Below are 20,545 nucleotides of genomic sequence, written 5' to 3' on the forward strand. Positions count from 1 at the left end.
GTTTAATTTAGCAGACTCTAAATTGTTTTCTTTTTAGGTATGTTTCGCTAACTACTATGCCTGTTCGAGTGACGCAATTGCATCGCCGGCTGTGGTGGTCCATCTATTATCGGAGTCTTATTTCTCACCGAATTTCATGCCAGCAGCCAATAGAAAGACTTTTATGACACCAAGTTACCCCTGAATAACGATGACGCAGGCTTGTTACCTGAGTGGAGAGAGATAGTTGTCTTTACTGAGATTATCGGCGGTGGTCCAGTACTCGGCATGCGAGATCCGTGGAGGTCCAAAGTGCCTGCTGACTTCACAGTAGATCTATAGTGTCCCAATTTATGCATTAGAATCCATGCGGTTAAAATATTCTCCTATTAATTGCTGACCAGCTGATCTACCCCGTGCTGATGACTTATATTACGACTCGCTCCCTGCTGCAGTTCGACAGTCAAACGCAATCATTTACCACCATGGCTTCTGTCGCTAACCCTGCGTCTATGCAACCAAACCTGTCGATTTGTCTGCCAAATGGCCTGGGACAGAATGGGGGCCGCGTCGACCTGACACATGTTGGTCTGCTGCGGCCCTCGCCTTCCACTCTGCCCTTGGAAGAGATGCGCCATCGGTTTCAGGAAGACGGATACTTGTTCGTGAAAGGACTCCTTCCCCGCGAGGAGGTCCTGGATGTCAGAGAGAAGTGAATTGCCCCTTGACATTATTTGCGGATTATTTTTGGGCTAACTGCTGTGCAGCTACTTCAAGGCCTACGCGGACACCACGTCTCTATTGGCGCCTGGCACTTCCCCGCGTGAGGGGATCTTCAACGCTTCGTCTCATCCTGATTTACACAAGGGCATTGGTGGACAAGGACTGCCATCCGACCCAGTCGAGCACAAGATCCTCGTCGATTCCCATTCCGATCCCACATACCGTGCCTTCATCGAGCACCCGGCCCTGACCCAATTTATCCGGAATCTAATGGGTTGGAAACAGCACATCTTACTTAACCGCACGATGCTGCGACACAACGTTCCATTCGGACAGGGAACTGACATTCACTATGACAAGCTGTTTCTGCGCGGTGGTGCGGGATTCTTCCTCACAGCGTGGGTTCCAATTGGTGCGTCTTTTCATCCTTCGTTGATACTAGGTAGTCAGCCATTGTATTGACTGACCCCAAGGTGACATCGCGGTCAACGGTGGAGGACTTTGTTATCTCTCCAACTCCGTCCCTCTTGGAGAGGCGATTGAAAATGACTTCACCGCCCGTGCTGCAGGCATGACCCCGGAGGAGCGAATTTCTCCGTATAATATGAACATGATGGCCGGAGGGATGATAAGTCCGTCACCGCAGGATTTGTCCGAGACTTACCCCGAGTATAGGCCTCATACGTGGCTGGTCACTAATTATGAGGCGGGGGATGTCGTATTTCATCACCCGTATAGTATCCACGCTAGTGGAAGGAACGAGGATGCTGAGGGGATAATTCGCTTGAGTACAGACCTGCGGTTCTACGAGAAAGGGGACAAGGGGATCGATCAGAGATGGTTCAATATGTGGACCCCAGATGATGGGCTGTAGGTACTTGGACGAAATGTAAATCGAATGGAATTTCGACCGTTTTATTTGGTTGTACTTTGAGTACGTCTGGACCCATTGGGCACATCGGAGACGTTTACCGTATTTGGATCTAGCCAGGACCCGGCGATCTCCACCATTTTCCCATCCTGATCCCACCATCGCACCGAGCATCAAGGCTGGTTACAGTCCTAGTAAATGCGCTCGAGGCGAGAATCTGGTAGGTTATCAGGTGCCGGCCTCGATCTAGGACGGATTTGTGAAGTCGGAATCCTTCATTTGGATTCAGGGTCGCGAATCTAAATCATCACCAAACTCCGAGGACATCATGAATCAAGGGACACTCTTTTAAGACCCGAGGTCTCTGTGCTAAATTCTTGCAGGTGATAACATCGCCCAAAGCGTGGTCGATGCCACAGGTCTGGACAAGATTGCATTCGAGTTGGGTCTCTATTGCAGTTCTTCCACAGCAGGGACGAAGCATCCGCTCCAAATCACAAAACTAGAAGTCCGTTGAGTACTCTACTAGGAGCCGATGATCTCTGATGAACTTGTCGAGTATTGAAATAAATGGCTCTGCTGCTGTCCATGCCCATTTCCCTAGTATGCTTTGAGAAGCCTAATCACAGTCGATCGAATTGTTTCCCAAGATGTGGCACCTGGATGACTGCTACACTGTTGCTATTCAAAGTATCGGATACTAACCTCTTAATTAGTGCGTACAATCCGCACAAGCCTCGTACAGGTTGATTGATTCCACCATCAAGTACATAGGGCGGGAAATTTGCGAGATAGCTCCATCGAACCGGCAGGTATCGACAGCTCTGCTTACTGCTTTGCTATCACAATGCACACTGTGGTAAGAGGTTCACTGTTGCACGGAACAGTAGGCTTTGGTGCGTATCCAGTCAATATGAGCTGGGATAAGAATTATTAGCCGACGGCCGCAATAGAGGAGTGTCTTCTGAAGATGTGGGGACGACAAGATGAAGACCGATCCGCAAAGGTTATTGTTATTAATAGCGTAATAATTAGTTAGTCTCGTCCGTCACAAACTCTCATAGGGGGTGTGGCCCCGATTCAGGCAGACGAAGAATTGTCATTAACTAAATTAGTTTCTTCGATGGGTAGAGACGTAATGGTCTCTAATAATACTCTGTACTCTGTACAAGGCGTAGGTGATGTAGGAGAGAATACTAGAGCGACCTGGGAGCAGTATACTACGACTATTTATTATGATGGATCATATTTGACCTATCACATAGACTTGACATGGCATAAACATTAGTTAAACTTGTTAACTAACAAACATATACCTAATAATAAATTGTGTTCCCCTGACCACACGTATTAACAAAAACACGGACCCCTATAATTCCCACTTCCCCTAAGATTAACCCCTCTCTCACCAGCATATCACTTACAACCACAATTACTTCAAGAGACCCAAAAAAAAAGAGAGAGAGAGAGAGAATAATATACAAAATGCCCCCCAAAAGAAAATCTACAGACACCACCGACCCACTCCCCGAAATCGACAGCGATGACGAACGTCTCGACGAAATCACCTGGAACGCGGACCAAATCCGGCGACTCATCCGCAGCTTCATTGAGTCGGGCGAGATGAAAGTCGGGGAATTCCAACGCGCCATCAATGTGTCGTCTCGCTCATACAGCGAATTCATGAAACACTGGGGTCCCGATAAAGGCTTAGGCTCCGCCACCTACGGGAACGCGTCGCGGTTCTTCAAAAAGCGCGAATTACAGGGTATCAAACCCCCGCGAAAGAAGAGGGCCACCAAGACCGCGGATCCTCTGAAGTATGACGTGTCCGGGGTGCATCTCGACGGTGATGAGGACCAGGATGTCCCTGTGTATGACACTTGTGATGAGCTGCGCAAGAAGATCCAGGCCCATTTGCGTGACCCGGAAAATACGCAGGCGCAATTACTGAGGGATATGGCGAAGGCGGCGAAGCTTGAAGAGGGGAGGAAGTTGTCGTCTAAGTCGTTGGGTGATTTTTTGATGAAGAAGGGACCGATTGCGGGGACGCAGTCGATTATTTTCTACGCGGGATATGTGTTTTTCGAGAAGCTGAGGATTCGAGATGGGAAGTCGAAGTCGAAATTCCGAGAGGAGATGGAGGAGGTTTGGATGAATGGTATAGATAGAGATGTTTCTGACAGGACGCAATTTGTGTGTAGAAGGGGTGCGACACTGGTTGTGAATAAATTTGGACGGGTGGAGGTTCGTTGATGAGGAGGGATTCTTAAACAGAGATTCTTGTATGTACAATATTATTCAATGTATATGATGGAGTACAGTCTGGTAAACAGGGGATCTATATCTATACTGTAATATCGTCACACTCTCTAAGAGATATTGCCTAGTAGGCTTATATGGGTGCTGAAGAGCTATTCAGAGAATGTGTATGATAATTAAGAACGGACCGAGTCACCATAACACTGAGCCATGTCTTGTTAAAACTGAAGTCTTTTGTTAGCAAGAGCTGGTTAATTTCCAATCACCGACTCGATTACGCGTAGCCGTGGTCCAGGCGAGCCAACCCAACATGGTGCTGGCAGGTCCAGTGATGAATGTACTATCCAGACATTCATGGGCTGGATTATGATGGGCTGTGCTTGCAAGGGAGTCTCTGGGAATACTGCAAGAAATCAGGGTAGTTCGAGATGCTTCATCCTCGGTGCATCTCACTAATTACTTTGCCGTTTTCATCAAATCCTTCGAAAATGCCATGATCATGATCCTGTTCCTTTGTCGAAAAACTAAGCCTTGCGATCTTTTTCGTTGGTGGCCATATGATATTATGTCTTTGGGAGGCTGAATCCCACGTCATGCGCGGGACCAGGTTGGATATGCGCCTCCACATTCTTTCCATAAAACGCCGTGTAATCGTATGGGGCCGCCCATTGATATATTTCCTGAACGTGGGGTCTTTCTGCGGTCCATCCGTCAAAAATGTAGCATCGAGGGAGGGAGCCGGCTCCGAACGAACTCCAACAGGCTTCCTCTTCTTAGGGGGTGACCATGGTACAGTTTTCGAGATCAAGCCGTCTAAAATTCTGAGCTCGGCATCTGGAAGCGGCGGGAGAAGGTTTTCAAGCGCTTTATAGTACCACTTTTTTCTAATCCTTGCACGCCGGCTTGCAGAGAGTGGTTTTCCCCAGCTGTTCTCCGTGGGAATTACTGGCGCAAGTTCTTTGATCTGACGGATGTTCAATTGTCCCCCCACACCGCTATGCCGTTGTGATCTGAGGAGGTCCATCATAATCGAAGGAGGCATCCAGCCGTCCTCAAACATCGCCGGTTTTTGAATCATGTTTTCGACCGCTGAGTGGTCCGTTGGGAGCTCAGGAATAAGCATCGCAGTCAACAGTTCCCTTCTCTTTCTCCCCTTCCGCCCATAGGATAACCGAAGGACCTTTTCTAGGGGCCGAATATACCCTTCGTTTGCCCTTTGTAACAAACATAGTTTCTCGTGAGCTGCTCTCCGAAGAGCGGTTTGTCGGCGGGGATCGTTGCGCCATTTGGCTCGAGGGTCATAGGAGGCCTGCCGAAAACGCTGGACAACGTAGTCATGCATGGTAGCTTTGGCGATAGGATCAGAGAGATAGGAGCATTCACGGAGTAATGCGCGGTACATATGGCGCCATTGCGGCGCGGATATCGTAGCCATGGTGAGAGGGCCAATGTCCTTCAGGTCAGGCCAAAGTAGTTCCATCAAAATGAGGTGGAAGAAATTCCAAAAAGGAAATTCATCTTGGGCGGTTACGCGAAAACGGCGCTAATCCCGAAACGCGCCGAAAGACCCCACAACATTCCTCTTTCTCTTCATCGTATGTTCCTGCGCCTCTCCCCGATCGATGACCGGCTAACATGGTCTGAACACGACGATTCGGCTCCTTCTTGACATCTCCATCCATCCATTGTGATATTAGTTGACTGGTTAGCTGGCATTTGCCCCGATCCGCTTGTCCTGTCTCCCGTTCGCGAATCGTGCGCTAGCCACGCGCTCTCGTCTCGCGACTTTCCCGGCAGATCTCCTAGGATAGGTGCATTTTCCCCACATGCTTCCATCCTCCCTGTCTCTTCGATTCTTTTCGACAGTGATGCCATTCAAGGAGCTAAGATCGTCATCCACTGTACTAACACTTAAGTTATTCCAGGTTTATGTGAACAGTGACTAGGCTGCGGCTCCTGTGCCATGGCTTCCAACAACCGCGCTCCACATCACGGCTTACCGATGCCCTATTCTCACAGCAGTATCGCATCTACAAATGGCATGGCATTTTCTCAATCACAGATGGGCTCCTTCAATGCTTCCCAATCTGTGGCTTCTACCCCCAGGGATACCCCTCCCCCGAAAGGATCGCAGCAATCTACCATGTCCTTTGGTTACCCGAACGGTCTGCCGAATGGTTCTAGGGGAAGTTTTGGTGGGTTTGAAGAAATGACTAGCTACGGAGCAATGATCCAATACCACGATGAGTTTAAACCTCAAATCTACAGGGTTTGCACTCCTCTTATCCCTGGATTCCTGACTCCCCTGCTTACTTTGCTCTTTTTCCTCCAACGGTAGGCCGTCTACTCGAATGTGTCCGTCTACGAAATGGAAGTCAATGGAGTTGCTGTGATGAAGCGTCGCGCAGATTCCTGGTTGAATGCCACCCAGATTCTCAAAGTTGCTGGCGTTGTGAAAGCGCGACGGACCAAGACGCTAGAAAAAGAAATAGCGGCCGGCGAGCATGAGAAGGTCCAGGGAGGCTACGGTAAATACCAGGGGACTTGGGTTAATTACCAAAGGGGGGTGGATCTTTGTCGCGAATACCATGTCGAAGAGTTACTGAGACCCCTTCTCGAATATGACATGGGCCCGAATGGTGCTACCGGCCCTTCTCAGGACACGTTAGACACGCCTACCAAAGAACAGGCGATGGCTGCCCAGAGAAAACGTCTCTACAGTGGTATGGATAATCGCGGTTTGGCTCAACCTCAGCAGGGCACGTTCTTCCAAAATATATCGCGCACGGCGGCTACGGCCGTTAATGCCATGAGTAAAGCCCGCTTCGACTCACCCGCAGCGCGCAGTGTGGAGGGAAGGCGGTCCAGTGTTATCCGGAAGCCACCAAACCAGATGGGCAGTCAGGAATCACAGATCCCTTTCAGCAGTCAACAAAGCATGTACAGTGTGGCATCCGATAGTGGGTTTGGCAGCAACCTGCAGAATAATGGTCGGTATCCTGCCGCTGATACCGCAACCTTCGAGCATGACGAGTCTATGGAACCTCCTCGCAAGCGCGTCCGCTCTTCCTCAAACCATGCACACTCCCTTAGCCTCGGCTATGAGCCTTCATCATTGTCCATGAACGAGCCGACACCGACGGAGCCCAATGATTCATTCTACCAGGATATGGATATCTCGACCTTGGAGGTTGACAGTAACAAGCGGGGCACGGAGCCTCTCCTTCCGGCCACAACTCCGGAGAGATTTCAGAAGATGAAACTGATCATGACCCTGTTTCTGGACAAACGGACGAAGGATTTCTCTACCCACCCTGCCCTGATGCAGCTCACCGGTGAAGATCTTGAGATCCCGCTTGATGAATATCGCAACAACGCTTTGCATTGGGCAGCGATGCTTGCACGGATGCCCTTGGTTCATGCTTTGGTCGAGAAAGGGGTGAGCATATTCCGGCTCAACGGAGCAGGCGAAACGGCGCTACAGAAATCGGTTGGAACACGGAACAACCTTGATTACAGGAGCTTCCCGCGGTTGCTACAAGTACTAGCCCCAACCATAGACATGGTGGACTACAGTGGACGAACGATCTTGCATCATATCGCGGTCATGGCTGCTACAGGGGGTGGAGGTCATGTGTCTGCCAAACACTACCTCGAGGCTTTGCTGGAATTTATAGTTCGGCATGGTGGTACATCATTAAGCCAGCAGGCTCTTAATGGGCCTTTGGAGAACGATCAGAGCACATTGAACGGAGAGGTCATCACTTTGGGTCGGTTCATTTCGGAAATCGTCAACCTACGGGATGACCAAGGAGACACGGCGCTCAATCTAGCCGGACGTGCGCGTTCTGTCCTTGTACCTCAGCTTCTGGAAGTAGGCGCAGACCCTCATATACCCAACCACACAGGTCTTCGACCAGCAGATTATGGCGTGGGGGTAGATATGGTTGATGGCAACTTGCAGTCCTCGCAGACTGGAAACAAGAACGATTCTTTCATCGACCAGCTCGCCAAAACAAAGAAAGAAATTCTGGATGGTAAAGACTGTCCCCGACAATACAAGTGTGTCATACTGACTTTCATGCAGCAACCATGGCTGAGATCAGCTCGATAGTACAGGAAACACTAGGTACCATTGACAAGGAGCTAGCCGCGACGTTAAACCAAAAGCAAGAGAAGTTCGAGCACTGGCATTCCCGAATCCGCGAATCCGCAAAGGCTCGACAGATCGAACAGAAGCAACTCGACGACCTTAAGCGAAAATCGTCGGACCGTGTAGAGCTGGGTAGGCGGTTGAAGAACCTAGAAAGGTCAACCGAAGACCTTCTAGCAATTCTAAAAAATACCCATGGCGAGTCATTCGATGCGTCGAAACACGCCTCTATCGGTGACGCCGACAAAGATTCAGGCATTGACATTTCTGAATTTGAAGCTGTTTTCCCTGAAATATTTGACCCAGCCTCCGGATTCTCGGAGCAGCAGGCTTCCTATCTGAAATCCTTAGGATCACCCGAGATTCTGCAACAACGGATAAACTGCTACCAAGATTTTAACGAGGAGATATTGAACGAAGTGGACCTTCTCAAGTCCAAGAACGTGGTGCTGGGTCAGAACTACCGCCGAATGGTCATGGCTTGCACAGGCTGGACCGCCGAGCAAGTGGACGAAGCGGCTGAAGGCCTCACGCAATGCGTTCGGGAGCTGAATGAGCACCCAGTGCCTGAGGATGAGGCTATAGAAATCCTAATGAAAGACCGGGGTCAGGATTGGTAGCATGAAAGCTCTCCCCTCATACATACGCAGCGGTCCGGTGGTTTTTTTTTTTTTTTTTTTGGGGGGGGGGAAACGACATAGACACGTTTAAATTTTTTTGAACCAGTACGAAGCAGCGTTGTTTATATGGGGCTCTGATGTTCTACTTTGTATCCTTAGTATATGTTTATACATCCATGTCCGTAGTGCAGATACCCTAATGGCACATAATAGATTAATAATTTCGATAAATTCATTCCCTTCTCTCTACCAATGAAACCAACTCCCCAGCCATAGAATAATGTTTTAATCCCGCTACCGGGGTCATGTTTCTTCAGGATATTATTGAGCCCCCCCATTCCCCTCTACACATACTCATCGAAATGGAAGCTCCGCGCCAACCCCTCCAATTCCACCTCGTCCATATCCCTAAACAACTCCGCAAACTCATCCATAAACGTAGCCGCCAAAACCGCCTGTAACACCGCCCGCAGCACATGTCGCTCCATATTCCACGGCGAGGACACGTCTCTTTAGCCGGAGGACACCTTATCAATCCATTCCAACAACGGTCCCAGGACTGCCTTCGGCTCCGAAGAGGGCATCCTATCCCATGCATCAAGCCATAGCTGACTCTTCTTCTCCAGGAAGAGCCGGGTCATCTTATTCCATTTACTGTCTGGACTCGTGTGGACCATCTCTTGTAACCCGATATCTTTGTATAAGCAGATCGACCAGCGTATGTTGTACGTATCGTAGATGCGGAGCTACTCGTTGAGTAGATTGTTGTATCGTTCTTGGTTGATGGTTGAGGCATATGAGGTGAGATGGTCGGCTTATACAGGACCGAATTCGCCGTTCAAGATCGCTGTGTCGTGGTGGTTCATGAAGGCTCCTTTGCGCGGGTTCTGTCGTTCGATTTGGACCTTTAGTTCCGGGGGTTCCTTTGTATCATTCCCCAGTGGAGAAGCCATACTCTAGAGAATGGGATAGTCAGGGTTTCTATACTCTAAACAACAACGAAATGCTCGTGAAGAAGAGAAGGATAGGACAAGACTCGTACCGAGTAATCATGCATTGAGTATACACAATTCGGAAGAAACCGATCAAACCCCCTCCATTCCATAGCAAAGGTATTCCCATCCAGCCAGAAAATATGACCCGGATCGACGGTACGGATAGCTCTCTCGATTCCCTGGTAGAACGCGGGCAGACGAAACCTAGATGTTGGATCCGTATCGAGCTGTGATCTGCTCCCATAGCCAGATTGTGCGGCCTTTGTGGTTCTTGTAGTCCCGGAAGGCGACGTAACTGGTTGGATTATAGGAATGCCAGTCACTGTTTTGGCCGCCGGGGACGGTGTGCATGTCTAGGATGATGTAGATATTGTGGTTTGCGCATTTGGTCTGGTAAGTGGGTTTGTTGCATTAGGGAAGTGGGGAGACGCACAAGATCAATTACTCGTTCTAAATGCTTGAATCCAGATTCTCTGAGAGCCATCGGGTTCATGTCATCGTCCAGATGAAGATAGTTAAACGGAATTCGAAGACAACTCAGGGAACTAGACCTGCGAAGAACCTGCATCCGCTTCGGTGAAGCACTCTAGGAATTTGTCAAAATCATACTTTTCAGGATCGAGAACCTTACACATAGCCGCTCGATGCTAGGTCTTGTAGCCTAGGTATCCCGTGATAAAAGCTCTCCATACCGTATTGGTTAGCCATGGATGTACGGAGTACAGTTTGACATTGAGATAAGATCGTGCATACTTGGTCCATCCTCCTATGGCTGCGCCACAAAGGATCTCAGTGCTATTGTTGTCTTCGATTTTGTTGCCGTTGACTTTGAGAATGCTGGTAGTCCTGCTGGTGGGTTGGTATTTCTTCGGTAGGGAATGTACTCCGTAGACAGACTGATATTGAAGGTATGCGGCCACTGGGCCTTTTCATACGGATGAATCATGGCAAAATCCATTTTCTTCTAGCCTCTGGATGTAGTTACGATGCTAAGGGCGGGGTAATGTTGATGAGAAGTGTGGCTGTTGCAATGTGCCTGGCCAATGGAATGTTCCCTTGTAAGCTCCAAGCAGAAAGACATATCTCGGCTATATGAGCTCCTACATAGGTCCTGTCAATGCTATGTAAATTCTTGCCCCAGATATACCTGCAGAGCTGACTTAGCCCACCTCTATTGAACGGAGCTGTCTTTCTCTACATAGATAGCTATATACAATTAATTCTATAAACTCTTAAATATATAAACCAAATCATGTTTCTAACTTAGTAAAATTAGGGCTACGCTCGATCGTCTACTGTATTTCTAGAGATTTAACTCACTCCTCGGAGTTCTTCTATTCTTCTCATTTAGATAATATAAAGGATATCTATTTTCCTTGCATGATGGTACTCTAAAAGTGGTTACACCAATTGTCAATGTTTGATTGCAATGCGGGGTTTAATTCTGCGGCTGGGCAGGTGAGCAATATAAGTACAACCCTTGTGCCCCTTATTTCGGCTTCTCCTTTATTCAGACCACAGTGTATTAAGTGTAAGCCTTCTTTCTTTTTATCACATACATTTTATGTTTACACTACTTGCCATGAAGAAACTCTTTCTGTGATCTGTCTCCATGAGCATTGTTATAGCATAATCATACAATTAAGCAGATTCAGATGCGATCCCTTGAATAAAACATACTCTTTTTTGAATGTGGACCACACTAACTGTGAACTACCGATCTAGATTAATCTCGAGTCCCTTGCTGATCGGAAATGAGTGTATCGAACCCTCGTTATTTGCGTCAAGTAGTAATTATACAGGTCCGGATGGTTATTACTACGAGATAACCAGAGCACAACTAGAATAGTACACCAGTATGCAGAACTCCCCAACCACGGTCAGCGTTTCATCAATCATTTATCGCGTTCACCCTCAAATCGAGCGTCACCCTTTTCCGGATCATTTTCAGTGCACTCATCCCTCGTGCCATGCGCGGATGCTGCAATATCGGAATCATTCGCTACATCGAAATTCCGCCCTAGATATTCCGGTCCCAAAAAGGTCATCAAAATCGTATAGCCGTACACACACCCCATAAAGATGCAGATGACTTTGCCGTATTGATAGCGATGTTTTTCTTTCTCCGTTGGTGGCAGCGGGAAGCGCTCTCCGATCGTAGACTCAATAGTTGAACTGGCTGACGAGACAAGATTTCCCAATTGATAGGCGGTACCTACGGCGAAAGTACGAATCGCTCCGGGCGACAGTTCCATCAGGTGGATGGGAATTACTCCCCAGGCACCCTGTACGCAAAACTGTTCAAAAAAGGCGGCGGCCATGACGTTGGTCGAGGTGACAAACGTGTAGGGGTACAGAAGCGCTCCACCGACTATACTGATCGCAATGATAGAGAAGCGGCGCCCAAAGATCTGACTTGCCCAACCGCACAGGGTGCCGCCGGTTAGGGCTCCAAGGTTGGCAACAACCTGCGTAACGGTGACCTTGTTAGGAGAGAAGCCGAATTCGCTTTTCACTAGAGTTGGATACAAGTCTTGAGACCCATGGGACTATACAATATCGAATTAGATGGGCTGAATCCTGGGGGGTAAGGCATCTGGGTTGCAAGAGCTCACCATGAAATTAAACCCGGCCATTAGCAAGACGAGATAAATCAGTAGCAGCCAGTGTCGCTTGACAGCTAACTTGCTCTGCTGAAGGAACTCTGATGTCTTTCCACCCACACCATTTTCTCGAGTTGCCTGGCGCTCCTGGAATGCCTGGGTTTCGGGGAGGAAAAAACGAAAGAGTATGATCAACACGGGGGGACAAGCACCAAACCAGTACAACGGCCTCCACCCGTGCGAGGTTGTATCCACCAATGCGCGCGCAAATGCGGTGGCTAGCAGATAGCCAAATGCATATCCTTGTTGAAGCAGACCCGATACAATGCCGCGCGCCTCTGGGGGGCAGTCCTCCAATGCCGTGGCCGCAGCATTTCCATAGAGACCACCCATGGCTATTCCGAAAAGAGCCCGACAGGCTAAAAACTGTTGGTAGGTATTACAGAATCCCGTGCCTAGCTCCAACACGATGAACAGAACATTGTTGATGATGAAAGGCCATTTCCGACCCCAACGATCGGAGGCAATTCCAAACGTGATCGCACCGACCGACCGGAGCATTAGCACTAGGGTAATCCCCCAAGTAATGTCGGATATAGACTTGCCAAAGGTCTCTGCCAGCTGTGAGGTTGTGAGGGAGACCGTGAAGAAATCAAAGGCATCCCAGGACCAGCCAAGGAACGCGACCTAGAGAAGTGTTACACGAGAAGAGATGAAATTCATTCTAGGAACCCACCAAGAAGAAGAGCCATTGCTGTCGATTGAGAAGACGGAGGGCACTAAACGGATTGGGGGCCTTATTCATGGGTGGTACCAACGTAGGCAGCCGCGTGAGGAGATATTTGCTCATACTGGCCAAAGTGACCTCTTGCGTCTCATGGCTCGGGGGTGACATAGTAGAAGCACCGCCTTCAGGCTTGGATCCCGGGGTATTCGCCATTTTTTAGGATGCTGTCTTCGAAGGAAATAGTAGACAAAGTGGATAGGATGAGACCAGGTAGTCTCCCCTCGCGAGGGGACTGCTGGACGGGAAGAGGAAAGAGAGAAAAGGAAAGAGGCACACGGTTGAGACAGAGAAAAAAAAAATTTCCCCAAATGTCTGGGCCGAAGCTGTTTTAAATCTTGGACGTAGATGTAAATAAAAATAAGGGAAAAAGGAAAAAGTAAAAGTAAAAAAAGAAACTTCCCTAATGACCATGAGACGAATTTCTGTACCCCGCAAGAATCCTTTGCCAGCTACTGGCGCTGTCAATTGGTTTCCCAATGGAGGCCTGAGCCATGCCTTAAGAGTCTAGACACCTTAGGCGACTGGTAGATGACGGATCTGGTGCATGTACCAGGCTGTCCCGATAAAGTGTGGACCCTTATAATCCGCCCTGGTAGTTCGATAAAGGGATCGAATTTTGAGGCATAACCCTTATTCCTTCTTTTATGAAAGAAAGGCAGAAAAAGACTGACAGCGCATAGAATGTCATAAATGCTCAAGCACGAGAACGATGGATGGACATACACACTTCTCAATGTGGATATGCTAAGCTTTTCCTCCAGATAGATGCCAAGAATCTCTCCACCTTTTCCCTTTCCCCAGATTCTGGTCAGCTATTGGAATGCGATTGATTCATACTTGACTTGAACATCGACATTGTCGCTTCACATTTTCATCTTGTTTGATGTACTTGAGCTGACTCGTCGATATCCACCCCAAGCTACGGTAGCTAGTCGGACTCGGGGTCCAGTTCTACCCCCGGTCGCGGGGTACTCCAGAGTCCTCCGTAAGCCACTAGCAAACTAGGCTATAACCAACATCCATTCTGGTCGTATAGCCAGCGAATGAATGGTTGATGTCAATCCCACAAGACCCATTCTGGACTGGATGACCCGGACTTTGCCCGATATTACCTGCTATAACAGAGATTTTGATTGTGTCGTGACGGTCAGGTGGCGATGACTATCTACATGGACTAATGCAGGACAACACAGTGGACCTTTATAATAGCGCACAAGTCTCGTCTGCCATATGAAAGGGAACAATATCCCCGAATCTATAAATCATGGCGTCGAGTTGAAAGTTTTTTGTGGTTGCGAATATGGTCCAGACTGCCTGCAGGTCTTGACTGTCTTGGCTTCATTGCTCCAAGGAACTTCGGAAAGCTTCTCTGGACCCACGGAATACGAAGTGCAATCATAAAATTCTGATCATGCTAATTATTTGTTACGTCAGCCACTTTACCCTGAGTCTTACATATTAGGAAATTATTTTTAAGGTATTGTTTCAGAGCTTTGTTCAGTCTCTTGCTTCACTCCTCTTAATTTCTACTCCTATAAAATGTGAAGAGCTTTACAAGTTGCCCCAAATGCTCCTTTCCTGTTCCCTCACATTTACAAGACGGGTGTATATGAAGCTTGATGTATTTGGAGCTTGTGGGTATAGTCTTCATAGGTCTACCACAGAACCAACATGTGTCTAACTGTTCTCGAAACCTGCTAAAATTATCACAAAAATAAATATTAATTTCTCCGGAGAGCTCGAAGACAGATCTGAATTTAGCTGAAAGGCGCAGGGGTGTTTATAGACCCGTACATACACGGGGGGAAACTCAGAGGAACTTGCTAGGCCCTCCAGGGTATATTGGAAGTTTTATGTAAATCTGTCATGTTTAGACAACTTCATGTTCACTTCATTGCAATATGGGACTGGACAGGCTCTTGGTGGTAGTATAGCACTTTTCTGTTTGGTTTTCCTCTTCTATTTTCCCCTGTAGTCGGCACACGCATACCCCTTTTAAGCATTCTCTGGACATCCCACCAAGTTTTAGCAAGTAACCTAGATTAGTGTCATTTGTTTCGTCTGGGATTTCCCATATTGAGAACAGACAATGGCACTGTCAATCGAGAGGCAAAATTAGTACATCTTAAACAGGGTTTAAAACAGAAACTAAGCGCAATAAGATATTGTTCTGAAATATTTTATAATCTGGACAATAAGCTTATTTTTTCATGGTGGATGAAATTATCTCCTTAAAACATGAAACAAGAGGAAGAGTAGATTCATCAAGGCTAAGGCATTGTCTTATAAAAGGATGAACATGCAGGCCTTTACGAATGTGTCTTTGGTCTCGCTGCATATACACACCGGAGCCAGGCACTCCAGCAATGGTGGGACTGAGACAATTTTCCGCTTTGGGAGGCGGTAGAGAGTGCCTAGTCACATGATATCCATACATCCCCTCCATGAATGGAGTCTGTCGAGGATTAGGGCTGGTGGAGAATATGGAGTATAATGTTGAATTGATAGATGCATAGTCTAGTGATCCTCTAATTTGTGAATTGTGTGATCACCACCTGTCAGAGTTGAACCGCACACTCTGATACAGTAAACCAGTTCTCCCAGTTATACGCATTCCGGAAAAGGAAGGGTGCCGTCTCTCCTTTCCGGATCTTCCACTTCCACCCATGACTTCATGACCTTGCGATCCGCTCTTGTATGAGGGAGTGGTAGAGATCTCGAAGTATGCCGAAGGCCATGCAATGCCCCTTGCAACTGGATGTGTCTACTGTGTAGGTACATTGTCGTCGACGATCGAGCCCCGTAACCCCGTGCCGAGTGCATCCGCCAAGCCCGTGCCGTCTACGTATCGCTCGCTCTCGGTGGTTGGTTTATCGTGGTGCTTCAAATCAAATCATTCTGCTCAACCTCACCTCTTCCCTGCCGGGAGATCGACTCCATTACTTTTATCTTGTCTGCATCTTCTCCCCTCTCCTTTTCTTCTGATCTATACACTGGTATTACTCTCTCTCCTTTTCAATCCAATTTCCCCTATCCTTCTTCCCATTGGCCTGACCCTCGTTCGTTCTTGATTTCGGTGGCCGATCAATACAAGGAAGCCAAAAAAAAAAAAAAAAGGGCTCGACTAACCACCAGCTTCTTTCATTTTAGTTCACCCACCGATATTCCTTCAAGACCCAGTCACTTCCATTATCATACGGCGTTTACGTTCGCCAATCCCTGCCTCCTTATCGATCGATCTCCCCTTACGGCCGCTAAAGATCCCTCCTGCCGACTTTGAGATCCTAGTATTCATCGGAACCCCCCAACGTACTGGATGAGTACTGCGACCTCCGTCTCTTCCAATGCACAGACGTTCGTCTGGCTCGCCTGTTGAGGATGACGCTGAAGATTCCTTGGCCTCTGGAACTACAAATGAACCAAGTTTTTGTCCCAATGTTGTCGACTCACCGGAAAAATCGCGTCCGCATGTAGCCCGAACAGGCTCCAGTTTTGACCTCCGTCGGGATACCTCAGGCGTGCCAACCCCGCGTTCTAGAAACTCGAGCATGTGGAGGACACCGTCGGCGGCCACGTCGACAACCAATTTGGGCAATATTGATCTGAAATCGTCCCCCGTCATGATACCACTGGCCTCCCAGCGACTACCGATAGAACCATCATCCGACACCCAGTCCCAATCTCGGCCATCCCGACTCCGGAGTCCGTGGCCATGTTCCATACTGACTGCGTTCACCACCCTCCTCGCTTCCATAGTCCTCTTCTTTATTCTCCGATCGTTCTCGGATCGTCAGATTGGGGGAGCTGGCTGCGGCATACCTGTCATGAGTCCGTCATTCCTTCATATGGTGGGGTTTGATACGGAGCACACGCGCTTTGCGAGCAAGTATAATCTATATTTGTATCGAGAGCAAGGTATCGATCCATACACTCATGAGAACCTCGGGGTAAGCCTTCTACTCCCCTCTACTTCCCTCTTCCTCTAGCGCCTAGGCGTTCTAACCAAAACCTTGTGTCACTGTAGCTAAACGGCGTCCCTGTATTGTTCCTACCCGGAAATGCTGGTAGCTATCGACAAGTCCGATCCTTGGCCGCCGAAGCGTCAAGGCACTACAGCGATGTCATCCGCCACGACCACGAGCGCCTGGCGACCGGTACACGGAGCTTGGATTTCTTCATGATTGATTTCAACGAAGACATGGCTGCTTTTCACGGACAAACCCTTGTGGACCAAGCCGAATACGTGAACGAAGCAGTGGCTTATATCTTCTCACTCTACCATGACCCGAGGCGGTCCTGGAGGGATCCCGAACTTCCAGATCCCAGCTCTGTCATCCTCGTGGGGCACTCCATGGGAGGCATTGTCGCGCGCACAGCTTTGACCATGCCAAACTATCAAGCGAACTCGGTCAACACCATCATCACCATGTCCGCTCCCCACGCTAAGCCTCCTGTTTCATTTGAATCAGATATCGTTCATACATACAAAAAAATCAATGATTATTGGCGCGAGGCATATTCCGAGACCTGGGCCAACAACAACCCCCTATGGCATGTAACTCTCATCTCCATTGCTGGCGGGTCCCGCGATACAGTGGTTCCCTCGGATTACGCCAGCATATCGTCTCTCGTCCCAGAAACCCACGGTTTCACCGTCTTCACGTCCACTATTCCCAATGTCTGGATAGGAATGGATCATCTGTCAATCACATGGTGCGATCAATTCCGGAAAGCGATCATCAAGTCCTTGTTTGAAGTTGTCGACGTGCGACGTGCCAGTCAAACAAAGCCGAGAGCACAACGGATGCAGGTTTTCAAAAAGTGGTATCTGACGGGATTAGAGCCTGTGGCTGAGAGGACTCTTTCACAGAAAGGTATTCTTCTCCTTTCCCCCAATTTTTGCGTATAGTTCTTGTCGGTAGAAACCTGATGATGTCAATCACATAGTACCCAATACTCTTCTAACCCTTGAAGGCCAAGCCAACACGATCTTGTCACAAGGTCAACGACTCACTGTCCGTGAGCTGGGCCAGCGCACGGGTCCGAACGTATACCTGATGCCCATTCCCCCACAGGGAGTGTCCGGGAAAAAGTTCACCCTCCTTACAGATCAGCCCTTCGAGAGAATCGGGAGCCAGGGCAACCTCGAGGTCCTCTTCTGCACCGTGTTCCCCCCACACGATGGAAAACCTTCGAATGTGCTCTCCATGAACATGGAATTTTCCGGGGATAGCGTGGGCTCTACCCATCTTGCATGCAAGAACGCTGCCGATGACAGCATCCACCTACCAGCATCAACACCTTCCTCTAAGCATGCTTTTGACCGAGCCCAGCCATTCTCCTATCTTCAGTATGATCTGGAAGATCTAGCGGAGCATCAGTTTGTGGCGGTTGTCGATAAAACTCATGCGCCTACCAAGGGCTGGGTGCTAGCTGAATTTTCGGATAGCTCGGATGCTGTCATCAGGGCTCGAATCGGACTAGGAAGCCTACTCGGTGCAGGGTTGAAGGTGAGACTACCAGCAAGCCGCCCTATGCTCACTGAGGTGAAGATTCCCGCTTTGCACTCCAGCTTGCTGGATTATAAACTCAAGATAGTCCAACGAGACCACAAGGGTCAGCAGGAGCTCTTTGCTCCACTATTACGGCAGTCTATTCCGGATCCGCACGAGTCCAAATTCTTCATCAATGTGAAGGAGGTTAGCGTGAATCTGCATGGATTGGCACCCTTTATGCCTCCCCCACTTCGTGACCAGGCAGCCTTGGGTGGGGTGTCCTTTCAGCTATGGACAGACCCCAGCTGTGGTTCCACGGTAGATATCTCCTTGACGGTGGACATTCTCGGCAGTCTCGGAGAGTTGGTAATGCGCTATCGCACGGTTTTTGCTACATTCCCTGTTCTTGTCATCTCTCTGGTCCTCCGAAAGCAATTCCAGGTGTACGACGAGACTGGCTACTTTATCACCTTTGCGGAGGGTTTGGACCGAACGTTGAGATCGTCCTTGCCTGCTCTGTTGCTCTCCATGTCCCTTCTGGCTTCGTCTCTGGCGACTTCCAAAGCGTTGCCATCGAGCGACGATCCGTTCCATTGGCGTACGAACTCCACGGAGTCCCCAGTAGATTTTACTAAGAACGACTTGCTTTTGGGCTCGCAAGACTCGTTCTTCTGGTTCTTAGTGCCTTTGTTTGGTCTGATCAGTGTCGGGGTCTGCGTTATCGTCAACTATATGGTCCTTGCCCTCCTCTCAACATTCTCTTCGATTTATGGAGTTTTGAAGAGCAAATCAGGTTATATCCGGCGCGATGATAAAGGGTAAGCCCTCTGGCCAACCTTGTATTTCGAAGTATTATTACTAACCCCGTAAACCCCAGAAGCGTGCCTATCTTCTCGGTCTCTACACCAAGACGACGGCTGATCAACACGATCGTCCTGTTCGTTCTCGTGTCAACGGCGATCCCTTATCAGTTTGCATATATGGTAGCATGTATTGTTCAGTTAGCAACATCCGTCCGGGCCCAATGGCATGCCAAGGAGACTGTATGATCCATGAAGTCTTCAATTACTTGCAGACAACCTGCTAACAATCACAGAAATCTACTACACATTACAACTTTGCCAACTATACCCATTCGATCTTCCTTTTCATGCTGTGGATCCTACCCATCAACATCCTTGTCCTCCTTGTGTGGGCTCATAATCTGGTTGTGCATTGGTTTATGCCGTTCTCATCACATCATAATGTTTTCTCCATAATGCCGTTCATACTCCTTGTTGAAGCGATGACTACTGGAACAATAATCCCCAGAGTCACCACACGGTACGTCTCTTCGCCCCAGCGGGGATTCATTTTAAGCCAACCATAAATCTAACGGACCTAGACTTAAACATATCACATACGTGCTTTTCTTTTCCATTGCGATCTACTCAGCAGTATATGGTGTTTCATATGCCTACTTACTCCATCATCTCGCTAATATCATCGCCGCCTGGCTGACTGGGGTCTACCTTTTCAACAGCGGCTTCTCTATCCGACGATTTTGGCGAATAGTAGAAGGAGACGAAATGACGCACAGCACCTCCAAACTAGGGAGTTACATGAAGAAAAAACCATAATCAGCTCCATTATCATTTTCCCCTACCCCTTAGCAGCATTTCCCCTTTCATTGTCTATCTTATATTATCTTCTCTGTTGCATTTTCAGTCTAAGTCAGACCATACTTTATTACGGAGTTCACTACTGGAGCGGTGTTTGGCTTTGTACAAGATTTTATATCCCTTATTTGATGGAGCATTACCATATCTCTCACGAGGTGTACGGCATTATTACAATTAGATCAACAACCTTGTCTTACCATTGACTGCGTTTATCGCTGCACTTTTTAACCATCTGTATATACGGTTGGATCTGGATATAGACTTCCGTGGCCAGGAATACCATGTAGGCAGATCATAGAGTTAAGGCGAGGAAATATACATAATACCTTCTCTCCAGCTGACTGCAATTATAAATTTACCTAGTTACACTATAATACATGACAGGTCCAGATCAGA

The 20,545-nt window shown here is 48.4% G+C and overlaps 7 protein-coding genes across 7 annotated transcripts; 4 read left to right on the plus strand and 3 right to left on the minus strand.

Annotated features, from left to right (window-relative positions):
- Positions 1–464: 464 nt before the first annotated feature.
- ATNIH1004_005617 (phytanoyl-CoA dioxygenase family protein) lies at positions 465–1,576 on the plus strand (the record flags this gene model as incomplete). Its single annotated transcript, XM_033570267.1, has 3 exons — positions 465–691; positions 747–1,114; positions 1,176–1,576. 3 exons carry the CDS (start codon positions 465–467, stop codon positions 1,574–1,576), a joined length of 996 nt encoding a protein of 331 aa, XP_033426299.1.
- Positions 1,577–3,058: 1,482 nt separating this feature from the next.
- ATNIH1004_005618 (uncharacterized protein) lies at positions 3,059–3,829 on the plus strand (the record flags this gene model as incomplete). Its single annotated transcript, XM_033570268.1, has 1 exon — positions 3,059–3,829. One exon carries the CDS (start codon positions 3,059–3,061, stop codon positions 3,827–3,829), a length of 771 nt encoding a protein of 256 aa, XP_033426300.1.
- A 439-nt stretch (positions 3,830–4,268) lies between these two features.
- Positions 4,269–5,315, minus strand: ATNIH1004_005619 (uncharacterized protein; the record flags this gene model as incomplete). The annotated part of the gene is made up of 1 exon (XM_033570269.1): positions 4,269–5,315. The coding sequence occupies one exon, from the start codon at positions 5,313–5,315 to the stop codon at positions 4,269–4,271; it is 1,047 nt and encodes a 348-aa protein (XP_033426301.1).
- Positions 5,316–5,837: 522 nt separating this feature from the next.
- Positions 5,838–8,608, plus strand: SWI6 (putative APSES transcription factor (MbpA); the record flags this gene model as incomplete). Its single annotated transcript, XM_033570270.1, has 3 exons — positions 5,838–6,104; positions 6,174–7,872; positions 7,923–8,608. The coding sequence occupies 3 exons, from the start codon at positions 5,838–5,840 to the stop codon at positions 8,606–8,608; spliced, it is 2,652 nt and encodes an 883-aa protein (XP_033426302.1).
- An 815-nt stretch (positions 8,609–9,423) lies between these two features.
- Positions 9,424–10,087, minus strand: ATNIH1004_005621 (uncharacterized protein; the record flags this gene model as incomplete). The annotated part of the gene is made up of 3 exons (XM_033570271.1): positions 9,424–9,564; positions 9,651–9,956; positions 10,037–10,087. 3 exons carry the CDS (start codon positions 10,085–10,087, stop codon positions 9,424–9,426), a joined length of 498 nt encoding a protein of 165 aa, XP_033426303.1.
- A 1,411-nt stretch (positions 10,088–11,498) lies between these two features.
- ATNIH1004_005622 (sugar transporter family protein) lies at positions 11,499–13,146 on the minus strand (the record flags this gene model as incomplete). The annotated part of the gene is made up of 3 exons (XM_033570272.1): positions 11,499–12,152; positions 12,219–12,893; positions 12,943–13,146. The coding sequence occupies 3 exons, from the start codon at positions 13,144–13,146 to the stop codon at positions 11,499–11,501; spliced, it is 1,533 nt and encodes a 510-aa protein (XP_033426304.1).
- A 3,191-nt stretch (positions 13,147–16,337) lies between these two features.
- BST1 (GPI inositol-deacylase) lies at positions 16,338–20,107 on the plus strand (the record flags this gene model as incomplete). The annotated part of the gene is made up of 6 exons (XM_033570273.1): positions 16,338–16,940; positions 17,018–17,867; positions 17,941–19,306; positions 19,366–19,531; positions 19,585–19,811; positions 19,873–20,107. 6 exons carry the CDS (start codon positions 16,338–16,340, stop codon positions 20,105–20,107), a joined length of 3,447 nt encoding a protein of 1,148 aa, XP_033426305.1.
- Positions 20,108–20,545: the final 438 nt, after the last annotated feature.

This window comes from Aspergillus tanneri (genome assembly GCF_003426965.1).
Source record: "Aspergillus tanneri strain NIH1004 chromosome Unknown AapTan_4_pilon_pilon_pilon, whole genome shotgun sequence".
NCBI lineage: Eukaryota > Fungi > Ascomycota > Eurotiomycetes > Eurotiales > Aspergillaceae > Aspergillus > Aspergillus tanneri.